The sequence below is a fragment of the Talpa europaea genome (genome assembly GCF_964194135.1).
Source record: "Talpa europaea genome assembly, chromosome: X".
NCBI classification, from domain to species: domain Eukaryota; kingdom Metazoa; phylum Chordata; class Mammalia; order Eulipotyphla; family Talpidae; genus Talpa; species Talpa europaea.
This window is the reverse complement of record NC_140081.1, coordinates 49594250-49616580: the sequence shown is the minus strand read 5'-3', so window position 1 is coordinate 49616580 and position 22331 is coordinate 49594250. Positions and strand designations below refer to the sequence as shown.

Sequence of the window (22331 nt, the reverse complement as noted above, 5' to 3'; positions counted from 1 at the left end):
GATGTCCTGCTTGCATTACCCCATCCATCAAATAAAGCCCTGCTCCTTTCTTCAACATGCTTGAAATGATTCAAGGCTTCAACTACCAGAGATCATAGCTCAGAGAAAACAGCACTATTCAACATTCGGTTCTTCCCCAATAGTTTGACTTTACCCCTATGGTATATATACCATGTGGGAATTGTTTATCTTATTATATGGAATAGAATTTTTTGGATATACCACCAGGTATATCTTATTATTTGCCTATTCAGCTCCAATAAATAAATAAATGCATATTTATTTATGCATACAAGAGCTGGGGTGCAGGCCAGAGGAGTGGTGGGTGAGAGGATTCACCAGAGACAGATTGGGGAACAGAACAGATGAATCGACTGAAACACACTGCTGAGGGGAGCAGCGGGCAAGTCAGGAGAGGTCTGCTGCACCATGTGGGTAGCTCCCTGGCTGGCCCGGGGATCAAACTCGTGCTGCAGAGGCTGCAGATTGCTTTATAGTGCGTTGCTTGCGCCACGAGAGAGGCCCCATTTTTAAAAATTTATTAAGGTAGCATTAGTATCATAACATACTGTGTATGATTCAGAGGTAGGGGATCACACTCTTCAGCGGTAAGTCACCGCATCACACCCTCCACCAAGCAACCTGTAGTCCTCCCCTATCATCAAGTGGGCACTGCGCTTTCTTTTTTTTTTCCCCAAAGATTATTTATTTATACAAGAACTGGGATACAGGCCAGATGTGCGGGGCGGGGATGACAGGATTCCACCAGAGTGGAGGGCAGAACAGGCAGACTGACCGAAACACACTGCTGAGGGGAGCAGCAGATGAGCCAGGAGAGGTCTGCTGTGCCATGTGGGTTGCTCCCTGGCCCTCCAGGGATGGAGCTCAGGCTGCAGAGGCTGCGGACAGCTTCACAGTGCTGTGCTCAACCCCTTGTGCCACCAGGGAGGCCCGGCACTGCACTTTCTACCTTGGCCCTTGCGCTCTGGTATCTTCAACTTTACAGTCAGATAGTTTGTTTTTGTCTGTTCCTTTGTTTTGTTTTCCTAATTCCACATATGACACAGACCCTCTGATATTTAACTTTCTCCTTATGATTTTACACTTAGCATAATTATCACCAGTTCCATCCATGAGGTCAAAAATGTCAAGAGTTCATCTCTCTTTTTTTAAAAAAAAGATTTATTTATTTATTTACACAAGCACTGGGTACAGTCAGAAGCACGGGAGGGTGAGAGAATTCACCAGAGCCAGAGCGGGGAACAGAACAGGCAGACTGATGAAATACACTGCTGAGGGGAGCAGCGGGCGCAGCAGGAGAGGTCTGCGCGCCATGTGGGACCCTCACTGGCAGCCAGGGATCCAACCGGTGCTGCAGAGGCTGCAGGCAGTTCCGCAGCCCAGCGCTCAACTGCTGCGCTCAACTCTTTGGGGAGGCCCAAGAGTTCATCTCTCTTATAGATGAGCTTATTCCATTGGGAATCTACATCTTCTTGATCTATTCATCTCTTCTCGGGCTTTTAGATTTCTTGTTTAAGTTGGCTGCTGTAAATAGTGCTGCAATGAACATAGGAATGCATATATCCCTTCAAATTAGTGCTTTTGAATTCTTCAATTAGATACCTAGGAGTGAAATTGCTGGATTATAGCTATTTTAAATATTTTTTTAAAGATTTATTTTATTTATACAAGAGCCGGGGTACAGGCCAGAGGGGTGTGGTGGGTGAGAGGATTCACCAGAGACAGAGCAGGGAACAGAACAGGCAGACTGAAATACACTGCTGAGGGGAGCAGCGGGTGTGACAGGAGAGGTCTGCTCGCCATGTGGGTTGCTCCAAGGCCTCAGGGATGGAACCGTCACTGCGGAGGCTGTGGACAGCTTCACAGTGCTATGCTCAACAGCCTGTGCCAACCGGGAGGCCCGATTTTGAATATTTTGAGAAACGTCCATACTGCTTGCCAAAGAGGCAGGACCAGTCTACATTCCCACCAACGGTGTGTTCCTTCGTCTCCACGCCCTCACCAACTTACTGTTTCCAGTCTTTTCAATAGGGCCATTCTCACAGGTGGGAGGTGGTATCTCATTTAGGTTTTATTTGCATTACTCTCATGATAAGCGATGATGAACATCTTTTCATCTGCCTATTGGCACATGTTCTTTGGAGAAATGTCTTATTTAGCTCTTACGCTCATTTTTGGATTTGTTTTTTCGCTGAGTTGTACAAGCTCTTTTTGATATTGGATATTTGCCCCTTATCAGATGTCTGTTGTGCGAATAGTTTCTCCCATTTGGTAGGGTGTCTTTTTGTTTTAACGATAGTTTCTTTCGCTGTTCAGAAGTCTTGTAGTTTGATGTAGCCTCATTGGTTTATTTTGCTTTTGTTTCCCTTGCCATCGGAGTTGAGTCCCCAAAGTCATCCCGAAAACCATGTTTGTATATAGTTTTCCTGTTTAGTATTGTCTTTGGTTTTAATATCAGGTTCGTGCAGGCCTCATAAAATCAGTTGGGAAGTATTTCTTCATCGTAAGTTTTCTGAGTTTTTTTTCCTCCTAGAAAAATTGCTGTGTAACATTGTTTTGAATTCCTTTTTGGATGTTTGATAAAGTTTCAAATGACTTTCTTTTAGGGTAACTTTTCAATTATAACTTCAATTACTTTCGTGGCTATTCAGAGTACCTATTCCTTCTTGATTGAATCCTTGTGGTTTGTTATTTTTCAGGAACTTGTCCAATCCTTCTAGTTATTGAATTTATGAGTGTAAATTTGTTCAGTGTCTTTTTAATTTTTTTAAAGATTTATTTATTTATGCATACAAGAAGTGGGGTACAGGCCAGAGTTATGGGGGCTGGGGGTGTGTGAGAGGATTCACCAGAGACAGAGTGGGGAGCAGAACAGGCTGATGGACTGAAATACACTGCTGAGGGGAGCAGCTGGTAAGACAGAAAAGGTCAGCTGCACCATGTGGGTCACTTCGCTGGCCAGGGATCTAGTGGCTGGTGATAGCTTGAGAGCGCTAAATTTAACCCCTGTGCCACCCGGGAGGCCTAGGTATAAATATTTTTTTTTAGAGATTTAATTTATTTATTTATGCATATAAGAACTGGGATGTAGGCCAGAAATGTGGGGGGTGAGAGGATTCACCAGAGACAGAGTGGGGAGCAGAACAGGCAGATGGACTGAAATACACTGCTGAGGGGAACAGCAGAAGAGGCAAGAGAGGTGTGCTGCGCCATGTGGGTCACCTCCCTGGCAAGGGATCAAACTTGTACTTCATATTGCTGAGCCTTAAACCCTTGTGCCACCAGGGAGGCCCTGAATGCTATTGTTCTTTTTTTTTTTAAAGATTTATTTATTTATTTATACAAGCACTGGGTACAGTCAGAAGCACAGGAGGGTGAGAGAATTCACCAGAGCCAGAGCGGGGAGCAGAGCAGGCAGAAGGACCGAAGTACACTGCTGAGGGGAGCAGCGGGTGGCAGGAAGAGATCCGCGCGCCATGTGGGACCCTCCTCTGGTGGCCAGGGAGCAGCCGGGGATCGAACCGGCGCTGCAGAGGCTGCGGGCAGCTTCGCAACCCAGCGCTCAACCGCTGCGCCACCGGAGAGGCTCTGAATACTGTTTTTTAAAGAACTTTTTGTTTCATTGATTTTTTCCATTTTTTTCTATTTCATTGTATTTATTTTTGTCTTGTATTATTTCCATCTTTTTGCTTGTTTTGAGCTTATTTTGCTTTTTTTTTTTTTTTTTGGTGGTCTCTTGAGGTACGAACTTACATTGTTGATTTCAAATCATTCCAAAATTATAATGCAATATTTAATGCTCTAAACTTCTCTTTCGGTACTGCTTTAGCTCCTTTTTGTTATATTTAATTTCCATTTAGTTTTTAAATTTCCTTTGAATCTCCCTCTCTAACCTATGTATTATTAAAAAGTGTGCTGTTTAATTTCCACTTGTTTAGAGATTTTCGGGTTGTCTTTTTGCTTTTGGTTTCTAATTTGATTTCATTTTACTGAGAAAACACACTACATATGATTTAAATTATTTTGAATTTGTTGAATTGGGTTTTATGGCTCAGGACACGGTCTATCTTGTTATATGTTCCATGTCTGTTATTGTGAGGTAGAGTGCTCCTTGAATGTTGATTTGATCTTCCTTGTTGATGGTATTTTTATTTCTTCTATGTCCTTAATGATTTCTCTGTCTAGTTTTTCTATCAGTTTTTGAGAGAATGTGTTGAAGTCTCAAACTATATTGTGGACTTTTCTCTTTCCCCTTAGGTTTTCACTTTTCTCTGTTTTTCTTTTGCTATATCCTCCTGGTAGGCTCACCCTTTTATCATTATGTTTTATCCTTTTTCTGGCAATTTTCTTTACTTTGAAGTCTACTAAATCTAAAATTAATATGGTCACTCTCACTTTCTTTTTATTGATGTATGTATGGTATATTTTCCCCATTCTTCTATTTTCAACCTACCTGTCATATATTTGAGGTGAATTTCCTGGAGACAATGTGTAGTTGTGTCATTTTAAATATCAACTGCTGATCTCTGCAATTGATGTATTTTCACCATTTGTGTATTATGTAATTATTGATATGTTAAGGCTTAAGTCTGCCATTTTGTTGTTTGTTCTTGTCTTCATCTCTAGCTTTTATTCTTGCCTTCCTGTGAGTTATTTTAAAAATATTTTTAAAATTCTATTTAACTTACTAAAGTGTTTTTTTTTTAATAGAGGCATTTATTTATTTATTTATTTGTTTGTTTGTTTGCTTGTTTATACATGCGCTGGGTACAGTCAGAAGCGCGGGAGGGTGAGAGAATTCACCAGAGCCAGAGCGGGGAGCAGAGCAGGCAGAAGGACCGAAGTACACTGCTGAGGGGAGCAGCGGGCGGCAGGAGAGGTCTGCGCGCCATGTGGGACCCTCCTCCGGTGGCCGGGGAGCAGCCGGGGATCGAACCGGCGCTGCAGAGGCTGCGGACAGCTTTGCAACCCAGCGCTCAACCGCTGCGCCACCGGGGAAGCCCCTTACTAAAGTGTTTTTGAGGGTACCTCTTTGCATAGCTTTTTTAGTGGTTGATCTATTGCATTATGTGTACCTAATTCATCACAGTCCATTATTGTCAATATTCTATCAATTTGAATGAGGTAGAGAAAATTATCTCATTTTTTCTAATTATGCTTCCCCATTTATATTGTCTTAAATAATTTCTTTACATCCATTGAAAATCACATCAGACATTGCTTTAACTTTTTTTGAAAGATTTATTTATTTACACATATAAGAACTGGCTGTAAGCCAGAGGTATGGGGGGTGAGAGGATTCACCAGATAGAGTGGGGAGCACGACAGGCAGATGGACTGAAATACTCTGCTAAGGGGAGCAGCAGGTGAGACAGGAGAGGACTGCTGCACCCTGTGGGTTGCTCCCTGGCTGGCTGGGGATAGAACTCTTGCTGTAGTGGCTGGCAGTAGCTTGATAGCACTGTATTTAACCCCTGAGCCACCAGGGAGGCCCTGCTTTAACTTTTGATTCAAATGTGAAACATAATTAATTAAACTCAGGAGGATAAGGAAACCTGTTGTATTTACTCACATTTTTTCTCTTTTCATTATATTTTAAAGATTTATTTATTTATGCACACAAGAATTGGGGTACAGGCTAGAGGTGTGGGGAGTGAGGATTCACCAGAGACAGAGTGGGGAGCAGAACAGGCAGATGGACTGAAATACACTGCTGAGAGGAGCAGCAGGCGAGTCAGGAGAGGTCTGCAGCACCATGCAGGTAGCTCCCTGGCTGTAATTGAACTTGTGCTGCAGTGGCTGCACATATCTTCATAGTGCTATGCTTAACCCCTTGTACCACCCGGGAGGCCCCTGGTTCTACATTTCTTTTTTTTTTTTTTAAAGATTTATTTATTTATTTATAAAGCACTGGGTATAGTCAGAAGTGCGGGAGGGTGAGAGAAGTCACCAGAGCCAGAGCAGGCAGACTGACGAAATACACTGCTGAGGGGAGCAGCAGGCGTGGTAGGAGAGGTCTGTGGCACCATCTGGGACCCTTGCCGGCGGCCTGGGGATAGAACTGGCACCGCAGAGGCTGCGGGCAGCTTTGCAGACCAGCGCTCAACCGCTGTGTCACCAGGGGAGGCCCGGGTTCTACATTTCTAATAGTGGCAGGTGCTGCTTTATAAACTCTCTTTACCGGTAAGAATAAAAAAGGGATTGTGCAAGCTGACTTGGTTTCGCCTAAATATATATACACCATTGTGATCATGTTTTAATTTATTTTAGGATATTTATTCTTAACTCATTAGCTTACTGTCAAATGCCTTTGTCTATTCAGTACCGACGTCTTTTTTTAAAATTTATTTATGCATACAAGAACTGGGGTACAGGCCAGAGGTGTGTGGAGGGGGTGAGAGGACCCACCAGAGTAGGGAATAGAACAGGCGGATCTACTGAAATACACTGCTGAGGGGAGCAGTGGGCGAGACAGGAGAGGTCTGCTGTGCCATGTGGGTAGCTCCCTGGCTGGCCAAGAATCAAACTCTTACTACAGAGGCTGCGTATAGTTTCATAGTGCTGTGCTTAACCCTTTGTGCCACCAGGGAGGCCCATGACAGAGAATCTTGAGTGAGTTACTGCATTGTGCTCTTGTTGGCATGAAATGTTGGCTTGAATCATAGATGTGTAGTTGGCATACTGTGAAAAATAAAGAAATGTAGGTTAGTTTTGTTTTGTAGCAGTGAAAAGGAAGAAAAGGGTAGTATTCTTTGTAATCCTTGATTTTATTATTATTATTTTTTTAAGATTTATTTGTTTATTTATACTAGCACTGGGTACAGTCAGAAGCGCGGGACGGTGAGAGAATTCACCAGAGGCAGAGGGGATCGCAGAGCAGGCAGACTGACGAAGTACACTGCTGAGGGGAGCAGCGGGCGGCAGGAGAGGTCTGCACACCATGTGGGACCCTCACCCAGTGGCTGCGGATTGAACCGGTGCTGCAGAGGCTGTGGGCAGCTTTGCAACCCAGCGCTCAACCGCTGCACCACCAGGGAAGCCCTTATTTAGCCATTCTTTTAGAGAAGACTGTTGGCAACAAATTTTCTTAATTTTCCATCATCTGAGAATGTCTTAATTTCCTCTTCATTTCTCAATGATATTTTCACTGGATATACATAATTCTGGGGACAATTCTTTTTTTTTTTCTTCAGTAAATTTAAAAAGTGTGATTTTTCTTCACCTCTCCATGGCTTCTGGTGAGAAGTTTGCTGCCATTCTAATTGTTTTCACCTAAAATTAAGATATCATTTTTCTCACACTGCTTTCAAGGTTTTTTTTTGTTTGTTTGTTTGGTTTGTGTTTAGTTTTCATGTGTTTGATATGATGTATCTAGCATATTTCTTTGAGTTCATTCTGTTTGGGTTTATTTTTGCTTTATTTTTTGTCGAGGTCACATTAATTTACAACACTATCAGTTTGAGGTGTACATTTTCTCACCTCAGCAACTGTATATTTCACACCACACCCACCCACCAACAAATGTCCAATCACCATCCACCACCAAGCTATTCCCTCCCGAATCCTTCTTCTCTGGTAACCACCATTTAGTTGTCAGAGTCTAAGGGGTTTTGTTTATATTTGATTGCTTTTGTTCGTATTTATATTACACAGATGAGTGAAATCAAAACATTTGTCTTTCTCCTTTTGACTTATTTTGCTTAGCATAGTTCTCTCAAGGTCTACCTCTGTTGTCACAAATGGCAAGATTTCATCATTTTATAACTGAGTAGTGTTTTGTTGTGTATATATACACCACATCTTCTAAATGCATTCTTTTGTCCTCAAGTGCTTGGGTCGTTTTCCTATCCTGACTATTTTAAATAGTGTCAATGAGCATAGGCAGGTATATATCTTTTTTTTTTTTTTTTTGTGGGACCCTCGCCAGCGGCGGGGGAACGAACCGGAGCTGCTGAGGTTGCGGGCAGCCTCGCAACCCAGTGCTGAACTGCTGCGCCACGAGGGGAGGCCCAGGTATATATCTTTTTGAGTTAGTGTTTTCATGTAAATATCCAGAAGTGGAATTACTGTATCGTATGGTAGTTCTGTTTTTAATATTTTGCGAAACTTACATAGATTTCCAAAGTGGCTAATTTACATTTCTACCAATAGTGCACCAGGGTTCATTTTCCTCCATGTCCTTGCCAACACATTATCTCTTGGCTTTTAAAAAAAATAATATCTAGTCTAACTAGTGTGAGGTGAAATCTCATTGAGGTTTTGATTTGCATTTCCCTAATGAAAAGTGATGTAGAACATCTTTACATCTATCTATTGGCCAGCTGTGTGTCTTCTTTGATGAAACACCTATTTAGATATTCTGCTCATTTTTTGTTTGGGTTTATCGTTTTTGGTTTAGTTGTACAAGTTGTTTATATATTTCAGATATTAACCCCTTGTTTTATATATGGTTTGCAAATATCTTCTCCCATTCAGTGTTAATGTTGGTTTTCGGGCCTCCCTAGTGGCTTAGGGGTTAAGTCTCAGTGCTAAAACCAGTATGGCCTGAGTTCAATCCCCAGTCAGGGAGCTAACCCACATAAGGCACAGCAGACCTCTCCTGTCTTGCCTGCAGCTCCCCTTAGCAGTGTATCCCAATAAGTATGCCTTTACTGCTCCCTACTTTCTCTGGTCAATCCTCTAAACCCTCTCCCCTGCACCTCTGACCTACACCCCAGATCTTCTATGCAAAAATAAAAATTTAAAAAAAAACCATTGATTTTACTTGCTGTGCAGAAGCTTTTCAGTTTGTTGTAGTTCCCTTGTTTATATTCTTTTTTGTTTCACTTGCTGTTGGATATGAGTCCACAAAGACATCATCAAGGCCAATGTAAGAGAGCTCATTACCTATTTTTTTATCCGTGTATTTTATCGTTTCAGCTTTTGCCTCCTAGTCTTTAATCCATTTGAATTGATTTTAGTATATAAGTCAGTGGTTGTTTCATTCTTTTGCATATGGCTGTCCATTTTTCCCAGCACCATTTCTTGAAAAGACTTTGCCTTCTCTGTTATATGCTCTTGGCTCCTTTGTCAAAAATTAGTTGTTTATACAAATGGTTTTATTGCTAGGGTCTCATCTATTCCATTGATCTTTAGAGCTGTGGGGTTTTTTTCCTCCAGTACCATACTATTTGCATTATAGTAGCTTTGTGATATAGTTTGAAGGCAGGGAGGATGATGCTTCCATTTTTGTTCTTTTTTTCTTCAGGGTTATTTTGCCTTTGAGGTCTTTTGTATTTCCACCCAAATTTTAGGAATTTTGTTTTATTTCTGTAAAGAATACCATTGGGATCTTGATAGGGATTGTGTTAAATATGTATATTACTTTAGGTAAATGGTCATTTTGACAATATTGATTCTTCCCATCATGGTTTACTCAGTTTCTGGAGCCTGTAGGAATATGTGTTTTGCCAGATTTGCAGATTTTTCAGCTATCATTTCTTTCAGTCAACCCAACCTTCTTTCTCTCTCTTTCTGGGACTCTGATGACATAAAACCAATATTAACATGAAAAGCAGTCTACTGAATGGGAGAAGATATTTGCAAACCATATATCAGACAAGGGGTTAATATCTGAAGTATATAAACAACATTTTTCCAGTCTATTCGCTTTCCCTTGTTCAACTGGATAATTTGTATTGGTGGTCTCTAATTCTTCCTTCTGTCTTCTTAATTCTGCTATAGAGTCAATCCATTGTGTTTTAAAACTTCTGTTGTACTCTTCAGTTATAAAATTTTCATTTGCTCTTTCTTTATATCATTTATTACTGACACTAATTTTTCACAAAAGCATTTTCACAAATACTTGTTGAAACATTCTTTTGATGACTGCCCTAAGTTCCTTGTCAGTTAATTCTAACATCTGTGCATCTTATTGTTCTTTTTAATCTAATTTTATAATTTCCTGGTTCTGATATGATATCCTGATGTGACAAATAATTTTTGATTGAAACCTGGACATTTTTAGAAGTACATAATGAAAGTGTGGGTCTTATTTAAATCTCCTGTTTTAACAAAGCTCTCCTGAAAACATGCCAGTGGTCAGGTTGAAACAGAAGTCCAGATTCTCTACTGGACACTCCTCTGTTGACACCCCCCCCCCACAGGTGGTGAGGAGCTTCTAGTTACTGCTTGGTGGGAGTAGGAGTTTGGGAACCCAGTAGGCCTCCTCTGACACTCCTGGAAATGCAAGGGATAGGAATGTCTCTACTGGTCCCCACATGTTACTCCCTGACTGGAATGAAAATTTGGACTCCATTCTCAGCCTTCTCTCCACTCTTCGGACCCTGCTTATATTTGTTATATATATAACATCCAGCATTTTAAGCTGTTCTTCATAAAGGAATAGGGAAACTTCAGTAGAAATTTTAGAAATTTCTAAAACTTTTAGTAGACTTTGAGGTATGTCTATAAATCCTCCAAAAAATCACAAAGTACAATGTGAAAAATACTGGATCTAAAGATCTCCGCCAATTCATTTCTGACCTTCCTTGGATCTTTGATTTCCTCCTGGTAGCACAGCCCTTACCTGTGTTGACCAAGGATTGAGGAGAAAGAGTTCAGTTGGCTAGAAAAGGGGAATTAAGGTAAGTTTCTTTGTAGCCCCTGTGTTCTATCAATATGTTTAAAGTGCTCCTGGAACTCGCAGGTTACAACTATTTGCAGAGCTACTGAACTAGAACTAGTTTTGCCTAGAACTCGACTTTCCCTGAAACTTGGTTCTCCCTGCTTTCCAGGCCCAGCCACTGTGGTTGGAGAGTCCTAACCTTGGAGGGACCTGACTTGGATACTTGAAACTATTTACCCTGAAGGAAAGGCTTAATCAAGGACTGTTAGTGATCTGGAAATTTGAAGTCCACCAAACAATGAGGTACTAAGAAATGGGGGCTGCTAAATGACACCAGCTCCCCCTGAAGACATAGGAAATCTCTTAACTGGGGGCAAGGGAGTTGAAGAGGAAAGTAATGCCCACAGGTGCGAAGAGACATATATAGGACAAAATCTACCTCACTGACGGATATGGGCAGGGGATTAGGCATGTTCTCTTACTTTTCCTTTTTCTGAGCATGGCCTTTGGATGTCTCCTATCCAAAATTACATGGTATTTGCAACTCCCCTCCCCCATCTCCTCTACAGCCTGGCAAAGTGCTGGAGGTCTAGGAGGGAAGGCACCTCTGACTTAGCTTCGTTTCATGAAATCAGGACCTCACAGGAGCTGTTTGGTGCCCCTCCCAAATAATCAATCCAGCTAGAGGGCCCTGGGGAGGCCTATGGGCATTAAGCAAGACCCTGGAATCAGCTCTCAGTGATGTTTATTATATTGAACAACGAGAGGACTTGAGGGAGTAAGACACAAGAGAGCTCATTTATTTATTTAAATATTTTATTTTATATAATTCTTACATCTTTTTTCATCTTTGCACAATGTATGCGTTTTCATTTTGGTTATATTCCCCACACAATTGCACCTCCCCCCTTATTTTGACTCTAGCCCTTCCTCCCCCCCCCCCCCACATAGTGTGTCTCTGGCTTATAGTTGCTTGTTGATTTTGATTTTTACTTTGCATTGATTAGTCTTTTTCCTGGTCTCTTATTTAGGTTTTCTAAATTCCTGCTATGAGTGAGACCATCCGGTATTTTTCTTTTTCTTTCTGGCTTATTTCGCTGAGCATGATCCCTTCTAGCTCCACCCACGTTGCTGCAAATTGCATGTGTTTATCTTTTTTGAATGCTGAGTAATATTCCATGGTATATATGTACCACATCTTCTTGATCCAGTCATCTATTTTTGGGCATTTGGGCTGTTTCCAAAGCTTAGCTATTGTAAACAGTGCTGCTATAAACATAGGGGTGCAGGTGCTCTTTGGAACTGATGTTTCTGTGTCCTTTGGGTAAATACCTAGGAGTGGAATTGCTGGATCATATGGAAGCTCTATGTTTAGTAGGTCAAGAAATCTCCACACAGCTAAGAGAGCTCATTTTGGAGTTTTACCTTCATTTTGTGGCAGAGAGGAACCTAGAAGATAATGATGCTTACACCTAGAGGAAGGAGATAAGGCCCTCTGAATTCCTCTTCCATGCTCCCTTTGCTGTCCCTTTCCTTCCATGGGAGAGGCCGGGGTGGGTGCACATGGGGTGCACATGGACTCTGATTCAAATTCTGCTGCCTTCCATGCCTCCATCTTGGGGCTGTGGTGCCCCTCACTGCCCACAGCCTTCATGGGAGATGGGGCAGATTAGGGCTAGGGGCAGCAGGTAGGTTTACTGAGAAGTCGGGTTGGGGGAGGGGGAGAGATTCACTTACTTCCCTTTGTATGAGGTGGTGTGGAGAGAACCTTGGAGAAGAGGTTTGAAAACCTGACACAGTTTCCCTCTGGGCCACACTTGACTCATCTGTAAAACAGGCACACAAGGGCCTCCCCTGGTGGCGCAGCAGTGGAGCGCTGGGCTGCGAGGCTGCCCGCAGCCTCTGCAGCACCGGTTAGTTCCCAGGCTGCCGGCGAGGGTACACAAACAAACAAACAAACAAACAGCCATCACATTAAAACACTTAAAAAAAACAAAAAACAAAAACAGGCACACAAGCATCTGCCTCCCGGGGCTGGGGGAAGGTCAAGTATGGTGAGGGATATGCACCTGTGGACTGCAAGTTGCCCACCTCCAGGTGAGGGTGACTTGTTGCCATCGGAAGGGGCCTCTGTGTCCACAAATGCAAGGAGAAGGGCCTTGTGTGCATGGAACTGAAGGATGAAGGGAGTGTTTGTGCATGTGTATGGGAGGTGAGGGGGCCAACGAGGAGATAGGGATCTGGAACATCTCGAATGACAGGAAGGAAACACTTGCCTTTGCAAGGCTTCAATGCAGAACAATCTGCAAGACTATCCCCCCTGAAGACTGCACCTTAGAAGAAGGGAGAGAGTGTGTGGATGTATGTAAGAGGGGGATGGAGAAGATTGCCTCAGCCCCTTCCTGCGCCTGGACTTAAGGCAAGAGACTAAAGGAAGCAGGTGTGTGGAGAGATGGGTGTGGAGCTCTGAATGGTGAGCAAATTGAGGAGGGTGGGTCTTGAGTCAGTCGGGCCCCTCTTACCATTCCTGGGGCTCTGTCCAGGTTTGGAGGAGGGTTCTCAAGCCTAGGAAACCCTGCTAGTTTACCCGCTTGAACACAGGGCAACTTCTCCCTGGGTGAGATCCAGGAAACTGTGTGGTAGGGAGCTCCCACTGGTGTGGTTGCTTCCCAAGAGTCCTGGGACAGTTTTTTGGGGGGGCTGTGGGGTTGAGGGTGGGCCATTTCTTTGGCAGAAGTAGCCCCATTGTGCTGACCTGTGTGGAGGAGGGGACCCGGCTCCAGGCTTGGAGGCTAGAGAGTGCAGAGCACAGCTGCTCTGGGCCACAGCATTTCCCAGAGGCCTTTCTGCCTCCAGCCCCCACATGCTGGCAGATCTTCTTCCTAGAATCACTCAGGTCCTTCCTAGATGCAGTCTGACCCAGACCTTGGGGCCTTGGGGATCAGTCTGGTAGGGGGAAGAAAAGAAGGAGCCACGGATTGGAAAGGGTTGTTGGTCTGCCAGCCTGGATCACTCCGGTGGTCTCTGGACGGAATGCTCTGTGGGGGCATCTCTGGTGGCAGTGGTGTGGGCAGGGCAGCAGGGGAAGTGGATCCAGGAGGAGCTGAGCTCACGACACATCGCAGCTGTGGTCTGAACATGTGGCTCCTGGGACAGTTACAGGGTCCAGCAATGGGCCCACCCATCTTCCTTCCTGTCCCTTCCCTGGGCGGGAAAGGGTGGATGTCCTTCAGGCTGGGTTCTGGTGTGAGGAACAGCAGCAGCAGATCCATCTGTGTAACACATCATGCGGGTTCTTACCTCTCCCAGGTGGGGCAAAGGATGGCGGGCCACCGAGGGGGAGGAATGGCCCCCGGGGCTCCAGCCCGATTTCCAACCACAAGCATTTTCCTACTGTGGCGGGCACCGGGACCTGGTGGGAAATGGTATTGGCTAGCACCCCCAGCCTAGGATCCAGGACCCAGTTGTTGCCAGTGTAGGGTGGCTGTGTGGTGGGGAAGGAGGGCAGTGGTCCCCTTGCCTGTCTGCAGCCCCCATGTGCTGTGCAGGGGTGCTAGGGGTGGGAGGTCTGGGCCTGCGGCTGTGGCTACGGTTGGGCTGGTCCAGGTTGGAGAGAGGTGGGACTCAGTACTGCCCTCCCTTCGCGCCAGCTGTACGCGGGCTCTGACATTTGTTGGATGTGAGCAATAGGCTAATTTTATATAGTTCAGGCTCAGCAGGAAACCAACGCTTAGGAGCCAGTATTTCTTCCGGGTGGCTCTGGCCCAGGAGTGAAAGGGCAGTGGGGAGGAGGAAAGGCTTTGACCTCGGACCTGGAGGGGGTACTACGGCCCTTATCCTTCCCCAAAGGTGCTGAAGCCGGTACACTCTGGAGTCCAGAGAAGGAAAAGGTATTTTGGAAAGAAGATAGTAGATTCATTCTTGTATTTCTCCTTTTTCTCTATCTGTGCCTTTCATTCCTGGAATCTGGGTTCTGGCAGAATACGGGACACATACGTAGCAGATCCCTAGAACGTGTTGCTGGAATGACTTGAAAAGCAGGCATGGAACACTACTTCTGAGGACCACTAGGGGGCGCTGAAAGGCAGGCATTGAAAGGTCTTCTAAAGCAAAGTCTCCTCAACCCCTGGCAGGAGTTGTGTGTCTAATTTTTTCCTTGTGCCTCCTGGGGTCTCCTCTACATTTCAAGTCCTCCCAACTGGAAGAATCCTGACACTTATTAGAATTTCAGTACTTGCTTCAAGGGCTCTGGTTCTAACAAGCACCAACCTTACCTGGCACAAACTGTCAAACACCCAGGCTGGTGGGGTGTGGGGAGGGGGGGCAGACACCTGTAAATCCCTGTCAGCCAGCCTCCTCTGCTACTATGGAGAAGTGGCAGGGAGCTGCAGGTTACCTCTTCAGACATGAACAGGCCCTGGAGGAAAGCATATGCTCATAAAAATAATGGGATTCCACGGCTTTGAAATCTAATGATCCCGAGTGATCAAACACAGGCTCAGGCCTTGGGGCTACTGGGGGAGGGACTGAGGGGGCAGCGGACCTTGGGTGGCAGAGCCCGGGGCCAGGCAGCAGGACAGAGTAATTAGTCTCAGTGGGAGGAGATGAGGAGGCTGGACGCCTGAGGATGTGTGTGCACTGAGTCAGGGGAAAAAAGACAACAGCCAAGAGCGGGGTGGTAAACCATCATCTCCCAAAGGAAAACTGGTCTCTTCTCTTCGCCTCTCCTCTCGCCTCTCCTCTGCCCAGTGCTTGGCTATTATTTGTAGCTCTTGGGTTACCGGGAGTGTAAGGGCAGTAGGTGGGGCCAGTTCTCCAAGGCCAGGGCTACATGAAGGCCCGGAGTACCTAGGAAATGAACAACAAAAGCACCTGCAGGCTGGGAGTTAGGGTAACCTTGAAAAGATGGGTTGTGCTGAAAGTCAGATTAGATTTTTTGCTCAGAGCTCTTCCTGCTCACACCTATTTGGAAATGGGCTCTCGACATAGTTCTTGAAGTCAATAGGCAATGCGCTCCCACGTCCCTGGGTTGGTTTCCTCCTCTGTAAAAGGAGAGGTGTGAACAGGACTGGAAGTCGACTACCTGAGGTCAAGTTTCAGCCTGCTCTGTTACTGATGAACTCCGAACCCACTGCCATCCTTTCCTATCGACAAGCCTCAGTTTCCCCCACTAGCATTCTAAGCTTACTCCCAGCTTTGTTGCTGGTGTAGGTCTCTCTTCTGCATCACCATCAACTCAGACTGTCACTCACTGGCTGTAGAACCCAGAAAGGGGACTTGAACTGGATTACTGACTGGGAAGGTATTTGCCAATTTTCAACTTAGCATGTTTGTAGCAAGGTGGTAACCTTGGCGGGGCCTCTGCTCTGACACAGCCATTAACTATTCTCATTTTGTGAAGCAACCACATTTCCCCTCAGAGCTCCCCCAAAAATGCAGTCCGGCGTAGACTCCCCAACTCCAACCCCCTATATAGCTCCTTTCCCAGAAATTTTATTCAAAATGTGATTTTAGTTCTGAAGTCAAACGTCCTGCTGTTAACCAGGTTAAGACAATCTCACCCGTGTAGGCAACATAGGTACCAAAGTTAGATTTTTAGATCTTTTTATTTTGTTCCAAACCTTTTGAGGATTTTAATGTCCCAGATCTCAAGCTCCCAAATTTTGTTCATTTTCCTAGATTTAACTGTGGTGTATAAGAGGCTGCATCCTACCCTAAATATTAATACTGTGCTGCTTTCGCCAACCAACATTCTCTCCAAAAGCACACAAGTCCACGCATGCGCACACACGTGTAGCGTAAGCAAATGGGCACCCCGCCATATTATGTGATACCTGATAGGGCAGATTTGAGACCTGTGAATGTCTTTCTTTCACTTGGAGAGAAATGGGTGGCAGCTTGATTCTTAAGACTTATCCAGACTGTGAGAAACAGAGGCGGCCCTGCCAACTGCCTTCTGGTGACTTGGTGGAGGTGGGGCGGGGGTGAACGGCAGCAGGGACTCGTTGCTCCAACAGTTTTAGTGGTCTCTTTTGCGAGTTTTAAGTCACCTGGGCCCAGCTTCTCCTGTTCCACTGCTATTGGAACTCGAAGTATAGTAATCAGGCCCGTCCTAGCCACAGTCAGGAACCGGTGGGTTTCCCTTTGTGCAGCTGACACAAACTGGAATGGGATTAGTGGAGAGGGCTCAGGACTCTGGACTTGAATAAGGCCATCAGAGGCCAAACATGCCTCAGCTGCCAGCTTGTAATGGAAAAACTTAGGGTGGGGACCATTGTCTTCTTTAGAGTCCCTGGGGGCAATTTCATTCTCCTGGATAGCCCTGGCTGGGGGTGGCAAATCACTGTTAGCTCCAAGTGACAGCCAAGTATTCCTGGCAAGATGATGAAAAGTTAGAATAACAGATGGAACACAACAGAAAGGAGAGAGGCTGAGCTCCTAAGAGGGAGGGGTGTGCTCACTGGACACAGCCTGGTTGTGAAAGCTCATCTGCACGCGGACTGTTGTCCAGAGGCTGCATATAGGGAAGCGTCTAGCATCTATTTCAGGAGGTTAAAGATGTCCAGAGTCTACATTTCTTGGCACCTTTAGTGCCTGCTAAGCAGAGTGGCCCAGGATGCTTGGCGCAGGTGACACCCTGGGTGGTAAAGACTGCATGGTCTCCCCTTCCTAAAATAAATTGTCCAACCCTACATGCAGCTGCTGCCTGAACCTTTTTGGGATCCATATTTAGGAATGGGATGTTCCCTAGAACATCCCCTTTCCTGGCCTGGATCTGGTGGAAATACTGACCTGTCATGAATAATGAGAAATGAAGGCGTTGATCCTTCAGGTCAGTAATGGTTGCCCCTCCTCCCACCGGTGTTAGCCCTGTTCAGTCCTTTTCTGCCTGCTGAGATGAAAGGAATTTCTTCACATTTTGACAGGTGGATATAAGGATGGAGAGTTGGGAGGGCCTCCAGGTTAAGCATTGGCCTGGGAAATCTATAAAAATCAGTGAGTGGAACCTTAAAAATTAGTAAGGGTGCTTTGGGTCCCTTTCTATGTGAGACTATGCTTCCAGTCTATGATTATAGCAACCTGAGCCAAAAAGTGAGATGTGACTCAGTCTGAGATGAGTGGGGTTGATGCTAGTGTTAGGGGTGAGTTGGGCCAAGATGAGGCTAGTTGGCCCAAATTCTGGGTCCCTCCTTTCTTCAAGCACCTATGTGTCTAAGACAGTCATAAAAAGAAATAGAGGGTGAAGAGAAGGGAGAGGAAGCAGCAGAGGAAGAAAAGGAAAAACAGAAGAAGGAAGCAGACTGCTAACCAGCTGTATGGTGGGGAGACTACCTGTACACTTGTAAATTGATGGCACCCACAGCTCTTGGGAAGCCACAGCCCTCAGAGACTCTGAGGCTAAAGAAGTTTCCTTGTCTTATTTTGCCTCTCTGCCCTCTTTCCTCTCCCAGCCAAATTCTCCCTAGTACAAGGAAGTCTTCAGCACGCAGAGGCTTGGGTCTCCTCACCAGGCTTCTGGGAACGTAGTAGCACCTTTGGCAGTTGCTTTTAGTGGTTGACTAAAGAGCTGGGGCCAAGAGGTCCCATCCCTCCCTTCCCCCAGGTGTTACAAAGTATATGGAGAGGTTCCAAAGGCCAGGGGCTGAGCCTAAGCCTTCCTAGATCCTGGCAGAGGAAGGGCCCTGGCAAGTTTAAAGGCATTCATGGGGAGAGTTTGGTTAATGAGTTTGGAACACCTGGAGCCTTGGCTCCGAGGGGATGGTCAGGAGGCTGAAACACTGTGTGCACAGGACTGGGAATATGTGTGCTAGTGGCAAAAAATGTAAATGCTGAGCAGGGCATGGTGAAGGGCAAGGGCTGGGGAGGAGCACACAACAGCAAGGAAGAGGCATTAGATAGGTTCCTCAGGGGTGGGGGAGCCCGGCAGCAGCTCCCCATTGGGGTCCGGGTCAGGGGCCAACATCTTATCCTTGCTGGAATCCCTTTGCTCTTTCTTGAACATCCTTTGGTGCATCAGAGGGACAAAGAAGAGTATCACAGCCCCAATGATGGGAGGCACACCAGCAAAGTAGAAGGCCACATGGTAATCCCCAAAACAGTTGCGAAGGAGGCCTGAAAGAGTGAAGAGAAACAGGTCAAGCTCAGTGTTGCCCTACTGTCTACAGGTGAGCTCTACTCAAGGATCCATCATTATACCTGTCCAGAAAGTCTTGGCCTGCACCACCTTGATCTGGAAGGCCCCTCCACTTCTACACTGCTGGATAGAAGAAGTAAAACCTCTCTTACAAAAACAGGCAGCTCCTCCCCGAGGCTCTGAGGCTTAAGCTCATGAGGAAAGAAACTAATGAAGCATCTCTGAAAATTCTCCATTTGTGACTTCCATAAAGCTATAGATAAGTAACGTCTGGTCTCTTCTAGATATTGAGCTAGGAAAGCTAGTTCAAAAAGTCCACAGAAGATGCCCAAACATGGTTCGCCATGATATACCTCCTACCTCCATCTTGGGTTAGAGTGTTCTTGTGGAACAAGCTAGTTGAGTTCCCATTTGCCCTAAGAGAAGTCTGTACATGTGCTTTTCCTTCTTGTTAGGGAGAGGTTGACCCCTTTGGGTTCCTCTAAGCTGCCAAATACCATGGATGTGTTTGACCTGGGATGCAAGGCTCCCCTGCCCATCTCCAGAAGCTAATGTGGGGTACCTCATAGGGAGGATGAACCCAGAAACACCACTCAGGAAAGGCAAGCAAGCCCTGGCACTGCTTAGGAGGTAAGCCGAACAAAGAGCTATCAGTTCTGGGATCTACCTCTAGGATCAGAGGTTGGGTAGAGGCTCCCTCCCCACAGTGGACAATGTGGCTGTGACACAAAGGCCTGAAAGGAAGCTTTTGCCACTGTCACACAGTATGACTGATGCCCTCACAATACCTTCACAGAACTGGTGATCAAAAAGTATTTGTTAAGTTAGCTCAGTTGACCAGCCTAGGAGATGTTAGCCCATGCATCAATATTTGCAATAAATCCTAAAGAAAGGAAATGAAGTTCTCTTTTTTTTAGTTTTACCTGTTTCCTACGTTCCCAGGAGTACTAAAAATGCCCTTTTGGGAGAGTTGGGAGAGAAATTGGGAATGCTGAAAGATGGCAAGCCATCACTTTACCAGCTGCGTGCTGGAAGTGAACATTACTGCCCCAGTCCTGGGAAGTAGCCTTAATTGAATCTCACCTGGTCTCAATTCAGAAGCCAGTAGAGGAGGGGAGAGGGTATATCTAAGTGTTAATAAAATGAGGGCCAGGGCCTCCCTGGTGGCACAAGGGGTTAAGCACAGCACTGGAAGCTATCTGCAGCATGAATTCCATTCCTAGCCTGCCAGGGAGCTACCCACATGACACAGCAGATCTCTCCTGTCCTGCCCGCTGCTCCACTCAGCAGTGTATTTCATCAGTCTGCCTCTTCTGTTCCCCACTGTCTCTGGTGAATCCTCTCACCCTCCCACGCATCTGGCCTGTGCCCCAGTTCTTGTATGCATAAATAAATAAATCTTAAAAAAAATTAAAAAATAAAATGAGGGCCACTTTCTCTTTTCTTCCTGCCCAATTACCTAGCAAATACTTGGCTCTAGAGAGAGAGGATCCAGGATCATTACAATGGCCGAAAAGGCCAAATCCATTTCTCTGTCCCCACCCTTCTGGAATCTGCCACACTGTCTACAATTAAACACCACTGAAACATACACATCCATGAAAAGCCCATCCCTCCAAGTTAATCTATTCAAGAAACCTCTGCTTTGCCTCTCCCCCAGCCCCAAGCTGTAGTTATAGGAGCTTTCATGTACTCTATCAAGGCTGCTTAACAGAGAAAAAGTGGGAAAGGGACCTCAAGCAGAGGTGCTCAGATAGCGAGGGCCCTGAGAAGACAGGACTTACCCACTCATACCATCCCCGGAATATCCTCCTCACCTGCAATTGGGGGCCCAGCAATCATCGGCAGTGCCATCATGCCCAGGAGGTAGCCAATCGCCTGTGAGGCCTGCATTGGGCCCACCAGCTCGAATGCGATGGGGGCCATGATGGTGATGAAGAAGCCATCACACAGGCCCAGGAAGAGGCAGACAACGATGAGGCCCCCAAAGCCCTGGCATAGGGGGATCATCATGGACATCAGACCCAGGAGCAGGAAGGAGATGACCTGGGGAAGCAAGTGTATGAGGTCAGGTGCGGGCTGACTGAGACCACATCGCAAATCACACCTCTCTCGGGGCCTGTGTCTGCCATCTATAAAATGGGGCTGGTAGGGGGGCTGTCAGCAGAGCAAGCACTTGGGTAAATAGTAAATTGGCCCCTTCTAAGTTCTGTACTGAAGAGTTCAGCATTTTTCAGAGAACCCCAATTTAACTGTATGTCAAGATTTTTAAAAAGGGGAGAGGAAACATGGCCACCGTCCTCAAGAATTTGTCTTTGTCCTGGACTTTGAGATAAAGAGAATTGTTTCTGCTTTTTTAATTTTTTTTTAATTTTATATATTTTTTACATCATTTTTCATTTTTGCATAACAATTCCCGTCCCCCTGTTTCTGCTTTTGGATGCTGTATTTGGCAGGCCCAGGCATCAGGGTGTGGGATCAGAATACACTGGTGTTCTCAGATCCAACTAAGATGTGGGGAAAAAGAAGGGGAGGAAGTGAGGGTGATTTTTGATGATGATAAAATGGGGGCATAAATGAAAAGCACAGCTTCCTAAAATGGGAAGGAGGCAGTGCCCATATTTGCGGGGTGCTGATTTTAGTAAACACCTTGGCATGAAGGAGACCATTGGGAGGTTCACCCAGGTTCCTTATGCTTTAGGTCATTGGACACACCACCCTTCTCAGACATCTCAGACAGCGTGGCTCTGGGAGCCTCTGGGTTTGGCCGGGCATCCTGGGAAGGCAACAAAGACGAGTTTAAGGAAGGCCAAGCCACTAAGAGGGGGAGCCTGAAGTCCACATTGAGCCAATGACTAGCCACTGGGCTTTCTTCGGGCTGAGTAATGACTCCAAAACAAAGAAATGTCTTTTTGGCAGCTAGTTTTTCCTTTTTTTTTTTTTTTTTTGGTGGGACCCTCGCCGGCCGCCGGGGGACGAACCGGCGCTGCAGAGGCTGCGGGCAGCCTTGCAGCCCAGCGCTCAACCGCTGCACCACCAGGGGAGGCCCTAGTTTTTCCCTTTTGATGAGAGAAGGACCACTAGAGATACTCTGGCTTTTCGATATGGTTATTGTAACCATATCGTGCTGGGGAGTCAGACTGAAGATGTTGGGTCTAGGCAGAGAAAGGAGGCCCCTCCGATCACAACCGTAGCCAGCAGAGCCAGCTCCTCTGAGGGTCAGGCCTAACGCCTGATCTGTTCAGATTTTCACGGACCCCGGATTTTGTGATAGTTCACACAGACAGGTTGCTTTCCCAGAAACACATGGAAGTGGTAGGATGGTCAAAGCTGGTTTAATGCCCTAAATATTTTCTATGTTATTGCTGGTAGTAGATTTGTTAGAGTTGATAGGTTTTTGGAGATGAAATGTCCTGGCCATGCCATCTCGGCAAATCTCCTTGTTGGGGGACTTTTTTATTTTATTGAGGTAACATTAGTTTATACTACTGTTTAGGTGTCAGGCATACAGTTCTCATCTCAGTAACTGTATATATCATCCCATGCCCACCACCAACCAATTAGTCCCTT

At 45.7% G+C, this 22331-nt stretch overlaps 1 protein-coding gene and 1 pseudogene across 2 annotated transcripts in view; both read right to left on the bottom strand.

Moving 5' to 3' along the window:
• The window catches only part of LOC311187800 (heterogeneous nuclear ribonucleoprotein A1-like 2), a 585205-nt pseudogene that overhangs the window by 171085 nt on the left and 391789 nt on the right, over positions 1–22331 (bottom strand). The gene's annotated exons all lie outside the window — the stretch shown is intronic.
• Positions 18519–22331, bottom strand: part of SLC16A2 (solute carrier family 16 member 2) — a gene marked incomplete at its 3' end in the record, with an annotated part of 107538 nt that continues 103725 nt past the window's right edge. The window contains exons 5-6 of the mRNA XM_084259143.1: positions 20579–20807; positions 18519–18739 (exon numbers count right to left, since the gene is read on the bottom strand). Of these exons, the coding sequence (XP_084115269.1) occupies positions 18519–18739; positions 20579–20807 (450 nt within the window). The remainder of the gene's footprint in view (positions 18740–20578; positions 20808–22331) is intronic.